The sequence below is a fragment of the Perissodus microlepis genome, chromosome 3, assembly GCF_051167445.1.
Source record: "Perissodus microlepis isolate ML-2025 ecotype Zambia chromosome 3, ASM5116744v1, whole genome shotgun sequence".
Classification (NCBI taxonomy): Eukaryota; Metazoa; Chordata; class Actinopteri; order Cichliformes; family Cichlidae; genus Perissodus; species Perissodus microlepis.
This window is the reverse complement of record NC_140463.1, coordinates 4986263-5007984: the sequence shown is the minus strand read 5'-3', so window position 1 is coordinate 5007984 and position 21722 is coordinate 4986263. Positions and strand designations below refer to the sequence as shown.

At 42.6% G+C, this 21722-nt stretch overlaps 2 protein-coding genes across 2 annotated transcripts; both read right to left on the bottom strand.

Annotated features, from left to right (window-relative positions):
- Positions 1–1716: 1716 nt before the first annotated feature.
- LOC146389537 (uncharacterized) lies at positions 1717–4450 on the bottom strand. Its single transcript, XM_084911437.1, has 6 exons — positions 4404–4450; positions 2964–3005; positions 2618–2884; positions 2295–2534; positions 2031–2216; positions 1717–1905 (listed from the first exon to the last, which is right to left on the bottom strand). The coding sequence occupies exons 1-6, from the start codon at positions 4432–4434 to the stop codon at positions 1718–1720; spliced, it is 954 nt and encodes a 317-aa protein (XP_084767563.1). The 5' UTR covers positions 4435–4450; the 3' UTR covers position 1717.
- Positions 4451–9620: 5170 nt separating this feature from the next.
- LOC146389536 (uncharacterized) lies at positions 9621–14646 on the bottom strand. The gene is made up of 7 exons (XM_084919163.1): positions 14604–14646; positions 13277–13318; positions 12931–13197; positions 12600–12850; positions 12351–12546; positions 11603–11728; positions 9621–9871 (listed from the first exon to the last, which is right to left on the bottom strand). The coding sequence occupies exons 1-7, from the start codon at positions 14632–14634 to the stop codon at positions 9621–9623; spliced, it is 1164 nt and encodes a 387-aa protein (XP_084775289.1). The 5' UTR covers positions 14635–14646.
- Between the last annotated feature and the right edge of the window lie 7076 nt (positions 14647–21722).

Genomic DNA, 21722 nt, shown 5'->3' with positions numbered 1-21722 from the left:
AGTGTCCTGTCTGGTTCTCTGTCTGTTAGTTTCCTGTTTTATTCTGAAAGTTCATGTCTCATGTCAGTGTGTTCAGTTTTACCACTCCCCCGTCTCGTTGGCCTAATTTCTCCCAGCTGTGTCTCCCTCCTGTGGCCCATTCCCTGATTACTCCCCGTGTATTTAAGCCCTGTGTTTTCCTGTGCTCTCTGTCGCATCGTCTGTTTTAGTCCATGTCAGTCTGCATTATTCTATGTTACCCGGTACTCACTCTGCGGCTCTCTGCCATCTCTCTTTGTGCATTTTGCTCCTCCTCCCGTGAGTGTCTGGTTTAAGTTTTGTTCGTTAGTTTTCCCAGTTTAGGTTTGTTTACTCCCCGCTCTGCTCTTCCTGTTTTGTCGCCTTCTCACCGCTGTAAATAAACACTCACTCGCACCCCAGCCAGTACCTGCATTTGGATCCTTTTTTTCAATACACCACACGACTGCCCCCAGCCGTGACAGAAGCTCTGTCACACAAAGATTTCAGCTTCTCTCATCAGCTAACCACACGAGCAGCACCTGTTCTGATGTGGGTGAAAATAAACACTCGACTCTGGGAACTACGGACTCAGGTGACTTCACCATGTACGTGCTTTTACATCTGACTGCTGCCCCAACACAGTGAACTGAAACATCCTCATCAATCAAAGTGAGTCTTCCTCAGCTCCTTTCTCCTACGAGGTGTAATTCTTGAACAAATTCTTCTCTCTCTTCATCGTCTCTTTCACAGAGTCTTCATGGCCTAACCTTGTTTTTATGTGTATAACCCCAAACTTACATGCCAGTGAAACATCAGTGGCTTGTGCTTTCATGTTCCACCCTTAGTTTACTGTTTAGCTTCACCTCTGCCTTTTATTTCCGGATGTTTTTATCAGCCTTGTTAGACGGCTCCCTTTTGTTTATCTTCTATGTTCATTCGTGTCAGGATTTTGGGTCCACTCCTCACTCCTGGTGCTGCTGCATGCTGTGACAAAATCTCCCCAAATCCTTTTCACACTGGAGTTCAATCAGACAGTTCGTGCTGCATCGTGTCATACACACTAATCTTCCACATCATGCACCAATCACATCCTTCCATTACAGCGTTCTGATTGAGCTGCAGGATTGCTGCCATGGTTTTCTCTGACACTGACCCATTTTTACAAACTGCGACTCGACCAGTGAGACCACAGTAAGGTTCAGACGTGAAACCAGTAACATGTTTTACTGTCAGACAGGAAATTAAAGAAAGTTTGTTTCATAAAGCTTGAAGCTGTTGAGTCACAGTTCCTCTTTGTTTTGATGCATTTGAGGAAAATATAAGTCAATGTTTCCACGACCACAGTTTGCCCCAATTCTAAAAACCACAGGGACCCTGTGCAAACACAGACTAAATGATTTGCAAATCTCACAAACCCATATTTTATCACAAGATAAGAAATAAGCTGAGATAAGAAAAGCACAAAGAAGAGGCTGATTCTGGAGCATGCTCACATGTGGTTCTTCTTTGCATTATAGAGCTTCAACCTGCATTTGTGGAAGGCAGGTGAACAATGCTCACAGACACAATTTCAGGAAGTGTTCCTCCACCTGTTTGTCTTTGGGACCACCTGCTTTTTCTCCATTTGTGCATTCAATCCCTTTACTGTGTTCTATTTATTAAAATATGGTTTTATAAGATACACAAATCATTGCATTCTGGCTTTATTTATACAACATCACAAAAGATGTATTAACCTAAGTGTATCTCTAGTTTTCCTGCTTTTATCCCTCATTTCCGTACCTGTAGTGTTTGTCCTCAGGGTGGAGTAAACCATTTCTGGTTGGATGACTGTCATCTTATTGGATGACTCTCTACTGGTGACCTCAGAGTAGATGACATCATTTGAAGGAGCCTCATTGTGGACTAGGCAGAGCCATGAAGGCAGCATGAGAGTGATAAGACCAAGAATCACTGATCCCATACAACACATACATACATGTATACTGCTTCACTTACAAGTGCTCAGTTGGGTCAGTCAGACTCTATACCTGTGTGTTTCTTCCAAAGGAGCCGAACCAGAACCAGGACCAGAACCACAAGAACCAGAGAAACCACAGCAGCTACGACTGGGATGACGAAGGGCTGGAGAGGAGGAGGGTGAAGGGAAGGAGAAGGTGGATGGGAGACATAAGTGTCTGTTGTTGTTATTGTTGTTGTTGTGGGAGGAAGAGGACCTGCAGGACAGATGAGGAAGTGGATTCAGTAAATTTATCATTAGCTGAGCAGACAGGAAGTGATGTCAGTGATCTGACCTCTGACCCTCAGATAGCTCTGAGGAGATGATCCAAACTCATCAGTAGAACACCAGTAGAGACCTTCATCAGAGTGCTGGACGTTAATGGTGATGATTTTCTCTGTTTTAGGTCTAACAGGACGTCCATTAAAGTAGAAATAGGCTGTGACTGTGCCACCAGTTTTCTTCTTACAGCGTAGTGTGACATCACTTCCTGTCCTCACAGGAAGTGCAGGGATCTCCAGGATCACTTCTTTATCTGAAGAAAAGACCCACAGAGTGATGTAGAGGTGGTATAACAGTGTGCTGTTAGTCTGATGATGAAATGAACGACTTCATTACCTGATACAGTGATGTTGACTTCTTCACTCTTCTCTCCAGCTTCACCTTCACACCAGTAAACTCCACTGATTGGCTTGGTTTCATCAAAGAAACAGGATGAACCATTGAACCTCCCGAAGCCCCGCCCACCTGCTCCACATGACTCAGTCCCACTTCCTGTGTCCATCTTCACCGTCCATCCATCAGAGCCCAGCTGACCGTCACATGTCAGAGACACTGAGGCTGCTGTGAAGAACTGCTGAAGGTTTGGACTGACGGTCAGAGAGACTGGAGGACAGACGGACAGTTTCTATCAGTGTTTACACTCAGTGTTTGTCCTGGACCATGGTGCACTTCATCTACTCACCTGCACAAACAGTCAGTGCAGACAGCAGCAGCACACACACACCTGCAACAGGAGGTCAGAGGTCAATAAAGCTCAGAGGGCAGGAACCTGTTTCAATCTGTTCTTGTGTGGTTCTGGAAACATCATTCAAACCTGACCAAGCAGATTTGGTGTAAAATGCTCGAGCTGAATTCAAATGAACTATTTTTCCTTTTAATTTCTTTTTAGGTAGAAATTCTGAAATTACACCCACCTGCTCTCAACTCAGGCATTTTACACTAAACCAACTTCAGAATTCTCAAAAGAACCTCAAACCTGTTTTCAGCTCTGGAGACCAGAGTCACTGAATTAGAGACTTGGATTTGCACCCTTTAAAAACGTGTAGCTAGTGTTAGTGCGTTTATTTAGGAATCACAAGCCAAAACACTTTATTTATGACTATTGTTTTTTAATGCATTGGATGATTAAAAAATCGGCATGTACATGGATCTCTTCCATTCAGAAATCCGCATGGCTGCAGCCAACTTCCCAGGAGAGAGTAACCTGTGCTAGCAGTTCACAGAGTTTTATATCAGGACCAGTTAAAACTGGTGGGGAGAACCTGCTTGTTTTGCAGGCCCTAATTCTTTTGTATTGATACGTCTGCAGGTTTCTAAGTAATTGTTCAGTAAGTAAAAACTACAGATTCTAATCAGAGTTAATGAACCATCAAACCACCGAGGTCACTGGATTAAAGTTAGGCGACTTTGGCAATATCAGCTGCTGAGTGAGCAACCTGAAAAATCTGTTTAGTAAACATTACAGTCGTTTGAGTCCCGCTCGTCTAAATCACCATCAGAAAATGAACAAAGCATACAGAAAATTAGGAAAATCCGACGTTAATTCTGAAAAACCAACTATCTTCAGTCATTTAGTTAGACTCAGTCAATCTGGTCTGAACAGAGGAAGTGATGATTACAACAGGCAGATAAGGAGAACGTGGTACATGCAGCTAGGAGCCGTGGTTTCCTGAGTAAAGGTTAATGTTTGATGAAAACAGGTCACTTTCCTCTGTTACAGACACGACATGAAGCTTCAGCTCTGTGAGTCAGTCCAGATTACAGAGAAACGCAGAGTTAAACTTTTAAAGAGTTTATGCAGTTGAAACAGTTTTCTGTCATTTGCTGTATCTTCATACACTCGAGTTAAATATGAGGTGTTTACAGGAAATTAGCATCACCACTTAATTTCTGTCCAACCACACAAACAAATATCAGACACAACCAGCCTTAGATAAACAAAAGAAGTAGAGTGATCCCTTCTTCTCACTAAGGAAAACAAAACCAACAGATCTGAACAGATTTCATGTGAGAGAAACTATCAGTGAGAGCTTCCAGCTGCTGAAAATATGCTCTTTACCTTTGACCTTTAGTGTGTGTTGGAGCTGTGATAAAGAATTGAAGAAGGGAGGGTTTGACTCACCGAGGAGCAGAGCGACAGATGAAGTCCGCATGTTGTCATGTTGGAGACTGACAGCAGAGTGATACCTTCAGCTTCACCACTTCCCTGTTAACATCATCAGCTCGTCACGCTGCTGCTTCTCCACAAGGACGAGCTGTTTCTAATACACTCGTCTTCATCAGAATCAGAGAAACTTTATTGATCTCAGAGGGAAACTGAGTTATCATAGCAGCAAATATACAAGAAACAACATATAAAATGAGTGTAGAAACAGAGATATGATAACAGAACTATTAAGATAAACAGATGAATATAGAGACATGGGACTAAATATAATATACATATGAACGTGAAAAGACAAGCATACAGTCCTGAGTGGACAGTTTTGTAAATTGTAAATTATATGTGCAGTTTGCTAATACTGCAGTTTATGGAGTCTATGAACAGCTCAATGCTCCTTTTGAGAACAGGAAATAACAAAGAGAATACAATACAACTTTATTTATATAGCCAGCAGTACCCCAAAGTGTTTTACAGTAATACGATCATTTACAGGAGGGAAACATTAAAAGCAAATAAATACACCAACGGGTGGAGAGCACTAATTAGATGCAGTGCGGTGAAAATATGTACAAGAAAATACAAACACAACTCGACTAGGAGATTATTCAACAATAAAATAAAATAATTAAAACTACATAAAAGAACATTTACAGGATACAGACAATAACTAGAGAAGGCTAGATTGAGTAAATCTTTTTATTAAATTATGACCCCTGTGACTTTACCTGTAAGCTTCTCACTGAGAAGCTGCAGTCAACATAGGAGGAGGCAGGAGATAAAGTGAAAGAAGAGAAGGGTAAAAAGAGTAAAGAAGCGATGAAGGAGACATACATAGAGGAGGAAGGAACAATGAGACTGGAGAAGTAAGAATGTGAGAGTGGGGAAGACATGGTGGAAGGAGGGAGGAGACAAGGAGGCAAGATGAAAGGAGACACATAAAGGGAACAGAAATAAAGAAAGTTAATTTTGGACAGTTTATGCCTTTATTTTCAATCATGTGACTCCGACGCCCTCTGCTGGTCAGTGCTAACGTCACACAGCTCACAGAAGAAACATTTCCCTTTGTTTGCACTCAGGTTTACTTCTGCTGCTGATGTCATCACTCATCTCTGTGTCCGATAGAAGAGACAGGTTACTGTTAATGTTTGTCTGACTGACACAATAAAGCCTAAACATTTATTCTTTACTGACTTTAGTCACTTTGAATCAATAACCAGGATCCATTTACCTGACTTTACCTGTTTAAACTCATTTGTGCCTTTAATGCTACATGGAATATACAAAGGAGCACGAGGAAGATGAGGAGAGGACTGAACAGCACTTGCCTTGCCTGAAGATCATTACCTCTCCTCACCAGCAAGTCTGCAGCTCTGACCTCAGTTTCCATCATTCGTTTTCCATTTGATCTTCTTCTTTTGTGGTGTCTGTAGGCCCCAAAGACCTGGGCCTTCGCATGATGTGCCCAGTCACGCCATCCAGGTCTCACTGTCATTGTCCACATGAGAATTAAAGTCTCCAAAGATTCACTGGATGAAGAACCCTTGAGTACCCCACCCAGTGACCCCCAACAGACTGGCTGCTCTCAACTGTTGTTTGGTGAATAACTGCAGACCACAGTCAGGATCTGTTCGCTTTCTAAAGATGAATTCGTTTGTTCCTGATTCTCCGGACGTCTGTGGTTAGTCCACATACAGGTACACCCAGCCTACCTTCGTTCTACCTGTGTGGCGACGTCAGTGTTGTTGTGTATGAGTGAGTGAAGGACTGAGTTTGATTTTCACTTCAGAGTTTCTGTTTGTTGAACTGATTATTTGCATTTTTTTACTGAGAATGTTTAGAGACAGTCTGAATGTCTGAGAACAAAATGCTTTTGTTCATTGGTCCATTTTTGAAATTGAGGTGCTTTGATGGTCCAAAGCCGAGACCCTAACATTGAATGAAATGTGTTGGTGGGATTTCAGAGAGCTGCGCACAACGTACATAAACGTCAGTGAGCTGAAGCCGCACTGTGAAGAAGATCACGTTTTTCAGTAGTCTTGAGATCAATGTCTCATGGAGGCTTCACCTGTGGTGATGGTAATGACCTACGCCTGTATTCACACCTCTGCTCGTGTGATGACTCATATGATCAATATTCGGTCAATGACCTTCAGGACAGAGGTTAGTGTCACAGTTTCAATGTAGAAACAGACACAGTTACTCTTAATGACCTCTTTGCAGATATAAATATTTAGCTCTCTTCCTCTGGTTCTGTTTTTATCTCACATTTACATCACCTGTCAGAAAACAGGTAAACGTGTACTTGTTAAACAACTTCTAGTTGGCCGACTTAAATTGTCTCAGGTGTAATCAGCTAAATCAGCTGCTTCACCCAGAAGAACTGATGTAGTGTCTGATAGACTTCATACTTCTGTGTTTCTTTCATAGAAGTTGAACCAGAACGACCAGAAAATCCACAGCAGCAATGACTGTGATGATGAAGGAGGAGGAAGAAGAAAGAGCTGGAGGAGGAGAATAGGTGGTGTGAGTGTTTGTTGTTGTAACGGAGGCTGTGGTTGGAGGACCTGCAGGAGACATGATAAAGCTGGTTCAGTCAGTTTATGATCAGCTCAGCAGATTGTCTTTATACAGGAAGTGATGTCAGTGTTATGACCTCTGACCCTCAGAAAACTCTGAGGAGATGATCCAAATTCATCAGTAGAGACCTTCATCAGACTGCTGCACATTAATCATGATGCTCTGTTTTGGTTAGTTGTCCATTAAAGTAGAAATAAGCAGTGGCTGTGCCACCAGTTTTGTCTTTGCAGCGTAGAGTGACATCACTTCCTGTCTTTTCAAGAAGTGTCAGGATGTCAGGATAAAAAAAAGAAAAAAAAAGACAGATCGATGTGGAGGTGGTGTAACAGTGTGCTGTTATTCTGATGGTTAAATGAACGTGTCATGAGGGCCAGAACTGAGCAGAACCCTGGAGGAGAAGCAGGGTTTAACAACATTTATTGGTCTAGCACAGGTTAACACTTGGCAGTAGCAGAAAACAGCGAGACACAGAATGTAACAGTGACTTGGCGTGAGAAACCTGGTTATGTGATCGTGGACCAAAAGGGGAAATTGGGCTGGAAGGGTAACTGGAGCGTGACAGCTTAGGTCTAGCTGTCGCACAGAGGAGAGAGGAGAACGGAGTTAGAAGAAGGGGAAACACTGGAGAGGTGAGTTTAGCTGTATTTATAGCTCACTGGCAGTTGGAGTGAAAAACGCTTTGAGGGAGGGGCAGTGTGAGTCCAGGTGAGTTGGATGGTGTGAGCTGGCTGATCTACGTTCCACAGGTTTGGATGGAGCGGGATGGCAGGCCGGTGAGGCACGGAGAGATTTCCAGAGTGAAGGTTGTTCGAGGTCCAAGAGATGAGCTTAAGGTAGAGTAAGAGACGTGGAAAACTAAGGCACACGAGAACAAGGGACATAAAAGCCAGCTCCAACATGGAGTAGCTGACTAACTGGTGGAGAAGGAACGTCAGTGTGAGGCTTAAATATCTCCAGCCTGATTGCCTAAAATCAAAAAGCCACTCACCTCGACTGTAACAGAATGACACACCAGTAAACTCCACTGATTTGTTGTTTGTTTGAGTTGTTGCTCCCCACTCAGGCTCTCAGCAGCTTTGGGTGAGTGGACAGTAAAGGTACTGCAGGCAGGTCTTGCAAAATAAAAAAAGCACATTCTTGAAGGTTAGATGTTTATTCCACCTCAGCTGTGGGAGGAACAGTGTGAAAAAGCTGTTTCGTGGATTTTATTTGCAGGTTTACGTCCTGTTTGAGTCTCACTTTGCTCATATTTGAAGCTCATCATCAGAAAGTAACAAAGCATACAAACTCTGAGAGAAATCAAGTTAGACTCAGTTGACATGATGGAAAATTTGTATACAGAAGAGGAAGTGAAGACTATACAACAAAGGCCGGTCAGACAAACATTTAGTACATGCAGCTAGCAGCTGTGGTTTCCTGAGTGAAAGCTGATATCTGATGATTGTTGTCTGATATCTATACAAACCATCATGTTACAGAAACTGAAAACATTTCTACTTGATTTCCTCTTCACAACATGACAAACAAATATCAAATAAAACCAAAACACAAAAGAAGATGAGTGAACTCTTCCTCTCGCCTGAACAACACATGAAACTGTGGACAGACCTGAACAGATTTGATTTTACAGTCAGTCAGTGAGAAATCTCTACCTTATCATCCCCACCGGGATTCAGCATTCTGAACAAGCTGAAGATGAGAGAGCAGCGCCTGGCTGATACCAAAATAAAGACTATCACAGTAATCAAGCCTGGATGAAATAAATGCATGAATAACTTTCTAAAGTCAGCAGATTACAAAATGTTCTTATTTTTTGCCCTGAGCTGGAAGAAGTTGGCTTTTACAACGGAATTGATTTTTTTCACAAATGAAAAACTGCCATGAAAGAAATCACTTGCAAATTTTTTAAACAAGAAGTTCTGGAGTTTTCCAAAGGGCTAAGGTCACCCTAAAGATAATGACGGGGCTCAAATCGTAAAATCTGCGTTCTTTGATCATTTACATTCAAAATATTTAATGTCAACCATGATTTTAAATCATTGGGTTAATCTAGCAAAACTGCATCAGCTGTTTATGGTCAAATAGCCGCTAAAAAGAGCTTAGTAATAGTAATAACAAGATAATAATAATAGTAATAACATCTTGGAGAAGCTCGCCAACAGGAGAGACCAGTGACGGACATTTAGAGCAACTGTAAAATTGGCATGCAGTTTTTGCACTAAAGGAAAATCACTATCATCTCATGCGCCTACCACACTGGCGCCAGCTGTGGCCTCAAGGCTGGAGCTGGACAACAAGACCTTTCTCCATGATAACAGACTGTGTTTAGAATCTTCATTCCCATCCTTTGCACCCCAAACCCCTCTGCATGCTTATCTCCAAGGCCGAGGTCAGGGGGCAGATCTGGGCCCAGCGCATGCTACAGGACCAGATGTGCTGTCTACACCGGCTTACCCCCACCCCTGTTGCTTGTGCTTCTATGGTGTATTAAGATTCGTTGAGCGCTTAGAACAGGTACTGGTGAAGGGATTGGCTTAACAGCTGTCCCAATCCAAGGAATGGGTACGAGTGCAAGGATAGGTTGTGTCTTGGCCACTGTCACCCTAGGAGTAGGGACAGGCATGGGAAGTAGTTGGACATCAGCCAGGGTGCAAAGGTGGACTGGGCCTTGGATGTCCTCACACTGGGAGCAGGCATGGGAGCAGGTGACAGCTGGACACTAGCTGTTGCTACCTGAGGAACTGATATGGTTGCAGGGACAAGCGGAGCCCTAGCTGCTCTAGGCAACTGGGACTGACTGAACCACACGGCGTTGTTGAGGTGGAACTGCTGAGTGAAGCAAAGCTGACCTTGAGGAGACGGGCATTTGAGGAGGGAGTTTGTGGGTCGTCTTCTTCCTTCTACTCATCATCATCATCATTCTTAGTTCACTGTAGTTCATGAGGTCATGGTATTTCATTCTCAGTACTAATTTGATCCAGTTCAGCATACTCTCATGTTCTGACATGCACACTCTGGACTCTGCAGTCAGACACTGTTTATCTTTTCTTTCTTAATGGCGGGAAACAGTCCACAACATTCGAATAGCAGTTAAACTGAACTTAAACACATAAAACACTTCATGGTTTATCACACCGGTTGTTTTACCTTTGATCATTTCCCACTGGTGTCAACAAGGAAGCCCTGTCACACAGAGACTTCAGCTTGTCTCATCAGTTAACCACACGAGCAGCACCTGTTTTGATGTGGGTGAATGAACGCTCGACTCTGGGGAAAAACAGCTACTGACTCAGGTGACTTCACCATTTATCTGCTTTTACATGTGACTGCTGCGTCTCACACAGGAGAACTTTCTCCCTTCACTTTGGTGACTCTGCATCTTCATCAGCTCCTCGTGTGTCGTGTGGAATCCAAAAGGTGGCCTAACCTTGTCTTTGATCTCTCTCTGAGCGACTTGTCAACTTTATTTTCACCAAACACACCTGGATAAAGAACAAAGCAAATTTCCCAAATTTATTTTGGAAAAGGGCAGACATTCATACTAACCTGAACTGACTCACACTATGTACCAATCACATTCTTCCAATGCAGTGATCTGTTGAAGCTGCAGGATCAGTGCCACGGCTGTCTGAGAACGTCACTGTCCCATTTTTCAAACAGTGAATCGACCACAGAGACCACAGTAAAGGTTTAGTGGAAACCAGTGACAACGTTAACTGTAAAACAGGAAACTAGCGACAGAGCTGCAGACCTGCTGTGGATCCTGCGTTCCTGTCCCACTTTCAAAACTTTTGATATATTTGAGGTAAAAATATTTTTTCCATGACCACATGTTACGACCTCAAAGTAGTGATGCTGTTTAAAACAAATAAAAACAGAATCCAATGATTTGTGAATCTCATAAACCCATATTCTCTCAAAGACAGAAAACCAAACACACATCAGAAGTGTAATTTTGTAATGCTCCTGTACAGCCTCGCCTTTTAACATCATTCTGTAAATGTCTGTGAACTGAGGACAGCAGCTTTTGGACTTTTTGGGAGTGGGATGTTGCTCCATCCGTGTCTGATGGAGGGTTTTAGCCGCCCAGCAGTCCTGGCTCTTCTTTGTCCTGCGTCTGGTTTCATGATGCTCCAGATGTTTTCATTGATGAAAGATCAGGACTGCAGGCAGGCCAGTTCAGCACCTGACTCTCCTACTATGAAGCTGCGCTCCTGGAATAGATGGTGTGATGAACTGTGTTCATTGACAGTCATTTCTGGAAGTGTTCCTCCTCCAGCTGTTGGTCTTTGGTACCACTTGGTTTTCTCTCCTTTTAACCTGTTTTTGGTATTGTATTGTTAATAAAATAAGATTTACAAATCTTTGTAATCTTTGTTTATTTACACATTTTTTAAATTTAAATTTTTTAGAAAATGGGTTTACATTTAAATTGGTCCAGAACAAGAAACTTTCAGATTAATTTAGAGACAGAGGTCAAATACACATGGCAGCATGAAGGGGGAAAAAGTCTCATCTTCTTCAACTCTCAATTTCTCTTGCATTTATCACTCATTTATGTCACCTGCTAGAATGTGTACCTGTAGTGTTTATGCTCAGGCTGGAGTAAATCCCTTCTGGTTGGATGACTGACATCTTATTGGCTGACTCTCTAATGGTGACCTCGGCATATGTGACATCATTTGTAGAGGCTGGCTGGTGTCTCCCTGCAGAAATGATGTGATATGAATGAACGTTGGTGATCACTTCACTGCTGTAGGATGTTTAGAAGACCTTCAAAGACAGTCTGATGTTACAGGTACAGGATTCAGAAGCAAAGACTCGCTGATTATGGATTAAGCAGAGCCATGATGGCAGCATCAGAGTGATGAGACCACAGAACACTGTTCCCGTATCACCACCTTAACAAGTGACAGCCAATCAGGAAAAACAACCCAAACTGGTGTTTGTGTCTGTGGGGTTTTAGTCTGAATCTAATTTCTAGGGAGTGATCCTAAAATTGAAACCCTGATGGAAGCTGTCTGGACGTGACTTTGAATGAGAGATAAGCCCAGTTTATATCAGTAATACTTTTCATTTTTATGGACCCACTTCCAGAACTTTTAAAACTTTTCAATTGGGCCACGGGAACGCATCACTCTAAAGATGTTGGGACCCAGTGCTCTGCAAAATAAATGCAGACAGGAAATTAAACAACAGAGAAGAGTCACTGAGATTTTCTCAAGTGAAATTTCAAAATATTTTATATGTATATATATATACAAATAAAATATATTTTATTTTTTGCTTCAACCAAAAGAGCCCAGGTGGGTCAGACAGATATCATACCTGTGTGTTTCTTCCAAAGAAGCTGAACTAGAACCAAAACCAGAACCACAAGGACCAGAGAACCTACAGTAACTATGACTGGGATGATGAAGGAGGGATTAGGAAGAGGAGGAGGAGAACAGGAGACATGGATGTTTGCTGATGTTTTTGTTGTTGGTGGTGTTGGTGTAGTAGGATCTGCAGGAACGATATGAAGCTGGGTCATTCAGTTTGTTATCAGCTCAACAGGTTTAAGCTTTAAGAGGAAACAGTTTTCTGACCTCTGACCCTCAGAAAGCTCTGAGGAGATGATCCAAACTCATCAGTAGAACACCAGTAGAGACCTTCATCAGACTGCTGCACGTTAATGGTGATGTTTTTCTCTGATTTAGGTCCAACAGGACGTCCATTAAAGTAGAAATAAGCTGCAGCTGTGCCACCAATTTTGTTTTTACAGCGTAGAGTGACATCACTTCCTGTCCTCACAGGAAGTGCAGGGATCTCAAGGATCACATGTTTATCTGAAGAAAAGACCCACAGAGTGATGTAGAGGTGGTATAACAGTGTGCTGTTAGTCTGATTAAATGAACGACTTCATTACCTGATACAGTGATGTTGACTTCTTCACTCTTCTCTCCAGCTTCACCTTCACACCAGTAAACTCCACTGACTGGCTTGAACTCATCAAACAAACAGGATGAACCATTTATCCTCCTGAAGCCCCGCCCACCTGCTCCACATGACTCAGTCCCACTTCCTGTGTCCCTCTTCACCGTCCATCCATCAGAGCCCAGCTGACCTTCACATGTCAGAGACACTGAGGCTGCTGTGAAGAACTGCTGAAGGTTTGGACTGACGGTCAGAGAGACTGGAGGACAGACGGACAGTTTCTATCAGTGTTTACACTCAGTGTTTGTCCTGGACCATGGTGCACTTCATCTACTCACCTGCACAAACAGTCAGTGCAGACAGCAGCAGCACACACACACCTGCAACAGGAGGTCAGAGGTCACTGAAGGTCAGAGGGCAGGAACCTGTTTCAATCTGGTCTTGTTCCAAAAACATCACATTAAAGGGGGGAGACCTTTAATTCACTTTGAAGGTTCTGTTTAGGTTTTAAAAGTATTTAGACTTATAAACATCACACAAAGCGCCAACTCAGTTTTAACACATGCTGACGAAACCATGTTGGTACACTTGGTCTGGATGAGGTGGGCGTCATATCTGTTTTGACAATCCAACACCCTGCACCTAAACATTTCCCAAACTAAGCAGATTTTGGGGAATTGTTGATTATTGGAAGCAGAAGAGAAACTGCTCCCCACTCAGGCTTCATGAAGACTCAGCAGTTTGGGGTGGATGGGCAATCGGGAGTAAAGGAGTAAAGGTACTGCAGGCAAGAAAAGCATTCTCAGGATTAAACAGTCAGAACTTATAAACCAAAGCCATGGGATAAGGGTTATGTGTTTATTCAGCATCAGTTCTTGAATAAAAACCTGGAGAAGCTGCTTCATTGATTTTTATTCACAGGTTTGAGTCCCAGTTTGCTTCTGTTTGAAGCTCATCATGAGAAAAATAACAAAATACACAAAAGTAAGGTAAATGACAAAAAAACAGTCTCCAGTCCTTTTATTAGAGTCCTCATAAAGGAAAGTTTGCTCTCTATAGTGGAAGTGAAGACTACATAACAGAGGCAGACCAGAGGAGCATGTGGTACCTGCAGCTAGCAGCTGTGGTTTCCTGAATGAAAGTTGATCTTTGATAAAAAAAAGAGGTTGCCTGACTTCTCTACAAGTCAACACGTTACAGACGACAAACTGGATATGAAGGTCCAAGTCTCTGAGTCCAGAACACACGATGGATCTGAACTTTGAGATGAAAATAGGTTCTGAGCAGCAAAACGTACAAACTGTTGATGAGACAACTTCAAGTCACATACAAACACACTTTCATTGTCCTTCTTTCACCTGTCAGGAACACATTTCTCTTCATTTGGTGCCTCTGAGTTAAAAGTGCGAGCTGCCGTAAAAAAACAAAACATTTTACTTGATTTCTGTCAAACTTGACAAACAAATATCAAATAAAACAACAAAAAACACTAAAGAAGAAGAGTGAACTCTTCTTCTCGCATAAACGTAACTTCAAACTTTGGACAGACCTGAAGAGATTTCATTTTAGAGTCAGTCAGTGAGAGCATCCAGCACACACTCTGTTACTGTGTTATAAGATAAATGAACGCTATGAGTGAGTGAAGGATTTCAGCGTTTGACTCACCGAGGAGCAGAGACACAGATGAAGTCTTCATGTTGTCGGGACGACGACTGGCAGCAGAGTGACACCTTCAGCTTCACTACTTCCCTGTTAAGATCATCAGGCTGCTGCTTCTGGACAGCGAGGACGAGGAAGAGCTGGTGATGCGCAGTTAGCTGATTTGGATCAAAGCTGGCTCCTTATTTGGTACAGAGGAGGGAAGTAGAGGGCGGAGGTGGCTGTGAGCTGGGGTTTAAGAAGCTGCTGTACATCTAATCATCCAATCAACACTTAGGAACTCTTTCAAACCAGCAATCACCAGCATCCACCTGCCTCAACAGTCAACACACACATATCCATACTCACATCTCAGAGAAAGTAGAGAAAGATGCACACCATCCCGTGGGAGGAGCCAAACATATAAAAATATATGACACGTGATCATGTATCATGAAATTTACCCCCACTCAAAAATCAAACATTTCTCCCCTAAAAGAAATGGACTTGGGGTTTAGAGTGTGTTTGGGGAGTGTGAGTGTTCATCTTTGCTTGTCTCCACACTGCGTGAGTGCTGAATATTTGTATATGTGTGTATGAGGGTGGTGTATGTTTGTGTCTGTGTGTGCCTGTTTGTCTATGTCTATGTGTCAAGTCAGGTCTCACATACTGGCTCACTCCCGGCGGCTGCTTGGCGGGGCCTGGCATCCGTGACTCTGTCAGGCCCTCAAACCTCGGGCCTCGGTCTGCTCTGGTGCAGCTGGCTGCCGGCCCTCTCTGACTTCTGCACTGTGGCTGCTCGGTGACATCCCATATAGGCATCTCCTCAGCTCTTTCAAGGAGGGTGGAGCATCTGCCCATCCGGTGGTCCCGGGGGGAGGGGGCTGAATCTTCTCCATGCCCGCTGTGACTCCCCACACCCACTGTCAGATCGTTACACGGAAAAACCTTTTGAATACAAGTGCACACAGGTGTGTGTCAAGATGAACCGAATCAACCTTTTGGGACTGCAGGGAAGCGCACTGGCTGCCTCGAGAGCGAAATGCCGTGACCTGTTAATGGAGATACCACATCAGGAAATCTTTATATGGTGTTAACCTGCTGTGCCCAGAAAATGGCACAGCTCATGGTGTGTTTGAAAAGCTGGGAACTCTAATATTGGATGCACTTAAGCTGCAACTGGGAACCAGCAAGGTAACACATTCACATTTAATGAAGTTTGGTGTGAGTAAGTATTTCACTGAGGCATTTCAGTTCAGGGGGATGTGTAGGCTGTGATATCATCCACGTAGGCTTCTAGTTGAACAGCGTTGATCAGCCTCATCAGGAATGTTGCTCGTTCACGTCTGCTAAATTTTTAAATCCAAAACTTCAATTATATTGTACGAAATGGTCAGGTGTGACAAAAGCATGTATGCATGATTACAGTTTTTACTGCCATGTGGACTGGACTGGATTCTGGACCGGATTCTGGACCGGAGTTTTTCCCATTTTGTGGATAAGCTGTCGGTCCACTGTTTACCTCAGCTGTCAATGCTGGAGCTGAGAAATGTCCACTTTTATTTACTCTCAAACAGGGTGTAAAACTTTGTGCAAGTTAATAAAGCTCACTGCTGACCGAGGACAGCCATGCTGAGGTGAGCTGTCGACGATATGCTAAACTGTGGGTTAGCGTTGGTATTAGCCTCTGTTAGCCTCTGCTAGCTGCAAACAGCAGCTAACAGAGGCTTTTCCACTTTCCTTGAAGTGGATCCTTCATCATTTGTTTGTATTCATGTTTTCTGGCAGTTCTAGTAAATTGTAAACTCAGTCAAGAAAATCTAGATAAATGACAGATTTGTGTATGAAATGTTTTTAAGTATAGTTTTTACAGTACTTCATCTGCAAACAGACTGTTTTTCAATGAGGCCTAATACTTTTTCTTATGTTGAAAGCTGATAGAGGACAGGGTTTGATGAATATCTGTGAGAGATTAGAGATTCAGAACAGAAACACTACGGCTGCTAGTGTTGGTCTTTATCCCATTTTTCTTGTATCCACTGATATTAGCTAATCAATGTACGGTCTGCACATTTCTTCTGTGTGTGATGAGCATTTATTTGTATAAACGAAAAAAACTAGCTGTCACAACACAAATCAGTCAAATGTCTGATGTTCTACATATGTATATGTGTTACAGTGCTGCATTTCTGCCCTGACCTTTGACCCCATGCTCAGACTAAAGGTTCACACAGGCTGGTGTGTAAAAACAGCTAACAATACATTTCTGTGTAAAGCATCATTTGTAGTAAACATTTAATGCCTGTTTCAGTTTTACACAACCTGATGGAAAAGAGAAGGAGAGCAAAGGTCAGTGAAGGGAATGACTGTAGTGCAAATACAGGTGATGTCAGTGAGGATGTGACCCTGCTGCCCTCTGCTAAACAGAGGAGACATTGTTACCCCAATACTGTCAGGCCAACATCAGCAATAAAACAGGGAAGATGTGGGGTTAATGTGCACTAATGTTAAAGAAGATTGTCACAGGGTTTTAGAGAAGCATTACATGTTAACTACAGTAGCTCCATAATGAAGTGAGTAACACGGGAAAAAGCTGTCCTGTAAAATTCAAACAAATCTAACAGTTGGAGCTGTTTAGTAAAGGAGCCGCCTACTAATATCATGTAAAAATGTTTAAGAATTCAAGAAAATTATTTCACTTTCTTGTACACAAACCAAAGAAACTTCCAGACATTTCACCAGAAAAAGATGACTCTGTTGATCTCACAGTTTTCCATGCTTTCATCTCCTCGAGTCTCCTCATGTAGTGCAGACTTTACTCAGTCAAGAGTCCAGCTCGTTCAAAACTCTGCTGCCACACTTTCAGCATATTTAAAAAACAACGCTACACTGGCTACCTGTGATTTTACCATATTAATGGACACTTTTAAAGCGTTCCTTGAGCTTGTTGAGACCCACATTACAAATGACGTTACGTCCTCAGATCAGAGCCCCACATAAAGCTTATTGTTATTATTTTTTTTATTATTGGCTCCAATGGAGAGGTTGTTGTTCAGTTCCACCTGGAAACACAGATCCCGTTTGAGTTGCCTCAGGAAGCTCATCTAGTGCAAAACTGCCAAATCAAACATGCTGAGCTACAGGCTCCACCTGTTTATTATTTATTAATAATAAATTATAGAATGTGTTACTGTTTATCTGCAAGACCTTCATTAGGAACCTGGAATTTTTAATCATTAGGCTATTATTATCATTTCAAAATGCCAATCACTGGCTGTCACTACAAGTCTGTGCTGGACTTTCAGTAATAGACACTTCCATGCAACAACTGCCTGAAACATAGTACATTAAAAATTAATTCTTTACAAATCCCTTTGCAGCCCTGGCAAAAGCCTGCTTTTAGTAAATGGTAGAAGGACTGGTTCTTATGTAGCACTTATATAGCACTACTCTGACGCCACAGCCAGGGTTCAGTTTGTCAGCAAGAGATTTTTATTTAAAGAAAGGAATAAACTGAAGGCTTATTTTTGGCCAAGACAAACATCAAAGTTGAAGGCAGCTGGACATTTGGATGCAGAATGTACACTTTTTAAGCAATGGCAAGAAAAACAGATGACCAGGGCCTTCATACTGAAAAACAGGACTTAGCAGGGAGCTGACGAGACTGGAGAGCTGCTCGATCTGGCAGAGAGAAAATCCTTTTCTTCCCATCCTCCTTTAAATTTGATCTGGGAAACTCCATCAGTAACTCAGCCCTGATGCACAAGAGAACGAGAATGAGTAGATGGTTAAAAGAGAATCCAGGAGATGAAAAGACAAGAAGAATAGAGGAGCAAAGAAATTATCACAAGGATCCACAGTGGACAAAGGGTCATAATCATATTTTGTGGAGCAATAACTTGTTGGATAACAGCTGAATGTGTACCTGCAGTGTCCTCAGACTGGAGAAAACAACATGTGAGTGTGTATCTGTAATTTTATTGGCTGATTGTCTGACGTTCATATCCTGATAGGTGACTTGACTCAGACTTGATGACAGCGTCCTTTCTGCAGGAATGAGAAAGACGAGGATTTAAACATGAGACAAATAATAAAAGATTCTAAACCGAAGACGTCTGCCAGCATGGAGCACAAACTGGGCGTCATCAGGACGCTACAACACAGCGAACACCATCCCCACAGACACAGCAGCCAGGAAGAACATCACATCAAGAAGGCCCTGAGTAAATGTGGTTATCCCAGCTAGTGATGTGTCGGTCGCGAAGGAAACCGCTCTCAGAGCCGACTCTCTGAAGTGAACGACACGAGCCGGCTCCTTATCGCGAGCCGTGGTTTGTTTTTTTTTTCTTTCTCTCACCCTCTCTCTCTCTCTCACTTTTTTTCGCTTCACTGAGCAGAGGGGGGAGGGGCGGTAGTTACACTCAGTAGCACAGGAACAGAGCGGGAGGGAGAGAGAGAGAGAGAGAGAGCCAGGGACAACAAGGTCACATTAGAAAGGTATAGTAATCATCCACAACTATTTTCAGTTGCAGATGATAAAGGATTCAGAAAGTTTATTCATGCAGGTCCATATGACAGAGAATGTGCATCTTCTTTTTGTTTTCATATTATAATTTATATTTAATTGTGTTGTGGTTTGCAGTGTTTTGTGTTGTTTTCACTTTAAATTTGTTTAAAGGGAAAATCTGAAAATTTAAATAGTTAAAAGTTGAAATGTGAATAGTTGCTTTTTGTATTATATGATTTATTACATTTTATGTGGAGTGAATAAATAAAAGTATATTCACGGTGGCCCCTACAGACAAAGCACGTACAAACTTCAATTCACGTAAAAACTTCAAAACACAACAGCAGTGCTCCAGGATGCTGGGCGCAGTGTTGAGCTTTTGTTACCTAGTGGCTACACAAGCCAGCAAGTACCAACGACCGGATTTTGTTTAATTATTTGAATATATATGAGTGCTTGTGTATAAATACACAAACAATACACACATGCTTTCTATTGTGTAATTTAAGTGATCTGCTCTGTTTGGAAGTTCAGTTAATGCTAGAAATGTGTTTTGGAGTTTGTGCGTGCTTTGTGTCATGGTCCTCGTGCCTCGCTGGCTCACTCTGTGTTTGGCAACATGTTTTGTTTGTTTTTTTCCTTTGCGCTCTCTCTCCTCTGCTGGGGCGGTGCTCATTACGGGCTCCCCCCCCTGGCCCACGCACCTGTGCTCACCGTCACACCTGCAGCCGATCCCAGCTGATTTGGAGCACTATTTATGACGGCGGACCTGAACCTGAACCTGTATCTGTGAGTTTGAGACTATCCCTAACCTGGACGTCTTTCTCTGTGTGTATATAGATCTGCCCTGGGGTCCGTTCTTCGTACCTCGCTAAGTAAGTTAGCTGGATTTGATTGTTGACGATTTCGCGTGATCTTGGATCGTTCGGTTCTCCGAAGCTCATCCGGGACTTGCTGTCATAGCAACAGATCCGTAAGCGTAAACCTGCTTGGGAGCAGGCTTACTTTATGTAAACAGGATTAGATCGCGGCCACTCAGGTATGTCCGCTTCATTTATACGAAAGCAACAGCGATATTTTTCCACTGTTTTTCCATAAATAAATATTATCAGTGTAACTAAAGATAATGCAGTATTTGATTCTTTTATTGATTTCATACAGATACATACAGGTCATTTCCTAAAAAAAAGGGAAATGTACTATTAAACATTCTATTTCATGTATTTGATTATTTCAGATGTAATTCATATTTTAGAGTAGTAATAGTAAATTACTTCGTGTAATCAAGATGAGAGACCACGGCTATAAAAGCGAAGGTGGATTTGGGAAGTCTGTCGCAGCCATGTCCTGTCCGTTTGTACGCGAGCAACCCATTGCGGAAGGTGCAAGATTGATAAGGAGAGTTTTCAGAATTTAGCGTATATTGCGGGATAGACAGGATCCTTTAGCTCAGCGCGACAGTGTGCTCATGGAGAGATATCGATTTTCCCGTGAGGGTATTATTTACTTAACCAACTTGTTGGATCCCTATGTTAAGAGTTCCACTCACCGTAGTCGGGCATTAACAACTGCACAAACTGTGTGCATTGCCTTGCGTTTCTTTGCGAGTGGCACGTTTCTGTACGCTGTTGGAGACGCAGAGAATATTGGCAAAAGTGCTGTCTGCCGTTCCATTCGCAAAGTATACCTGGCACTCAAGCATTTCCTGGGTGTGTTTGTGGTTTTTCCAAGCCACCTAAGACCACAGGTTGTCAAACAGGGCTTTTTTTCTATTGCAGGTACATTAAATTCGATAATGAATGTGATGCAATCATGACCTATGTCTGTAACTATAGCTCGATTGTCCGCAGGCTTCCCTAATGTGATTGGTACCATAGACTGCACACACATTGCGATCAAGGCCCCCCCAGGCCCCAATGAAGGGGATTTTGTCAATCGAAAGGGGGTTCACAGTATAAATGTGCAGGTGAGTAATACTAATATTTTAGATGGTAATATATAATGAAAAGGAGTGTGTTCACATATAATGAAATCTCTTAGATGGTGTGTGACTCTATGTGCCATATCACAAATGTGGAAGCTAAATGGCCCGGATCAGTGCATGACTCAAACATTTTCAGAGAGTCAGGGTTATGCACATTATTTGAGCGTGGTAAGAAAAAGAGACTTATTTTGATATTTCATACTTATTTTGGGCCTAACATAACAGCATTTCTCCATTACACAGGGGCCTACGATGGGATTCTCCTTGGAGACAGGGGTTATGCATGCAGGCAGTACTTCATGACACCGTTCCCTGACCCCAACCCTGGGCCACAAACCCGCTACAATGCAGCTCTAGCCAGGACAAGGGCACGCATTGAAATGACCTTTGGGCAAATAAAGGGAAGATTTCAGTGTCTGAAAAGTCTGAGGGTTGCACCTGACAGGGCATGTGACATTATTGTTGCATGTGCCGTACTGCACAACATTGCCACCATCAGAAAGGAGAGGACTCCTGTGGTGGAGGTGCAGCCTGATGATGACCTCCAGCCAGTGCACTTGGACCAACCTAGTGGCAGAGCTGCACGGGACAGAATTGTGCAACACAATTTCGAATATTAAAAACATGACAAAACATATTTTTCATTGAAATTTAT

Coding starts and splice junctions, on each gene's coding strand:
- LOC146389537 (XM_084911437.1), bottom strand. CDS start 4,434: ATGCGGACTTCATCTGTCGCTCTGCTCCTCG. Junction 2,885..2,963: donor TGCACTGACTGTTTGTGCAG/GTGAGTAGATGA, acceptor TCTGTCCTCCAG/TCTCTCTGACCGTCAGTCCA. Junction 1,906..2,030: donor CCTTTGGAAGAAACACACAG/GTATAGAGTCTG, acceptor GGCTCTGCCTAG/TCCACAATGAGGCTCCTTCA.
- LOC146389536 (XM_084919163.1), bottom strand. CDS start 14,634: ATGAAGACTTCATCTGTGTCTCTGCTCCTCG. Junction 13,198..13,276: donor TGCACTGACTGTTTGTGCAG/GTGAGTAGATGA, acceptor TCTGTCCTCCAG/TCTCTCTGACCGTCAGTCCA. Junction 9,872..11,602: donor CCTGAGCATAAACACTACAG/GTACACATTCTA, acceptor CGTCTCCTCAAG/GTCAGCTTTGCTTCACTCAG.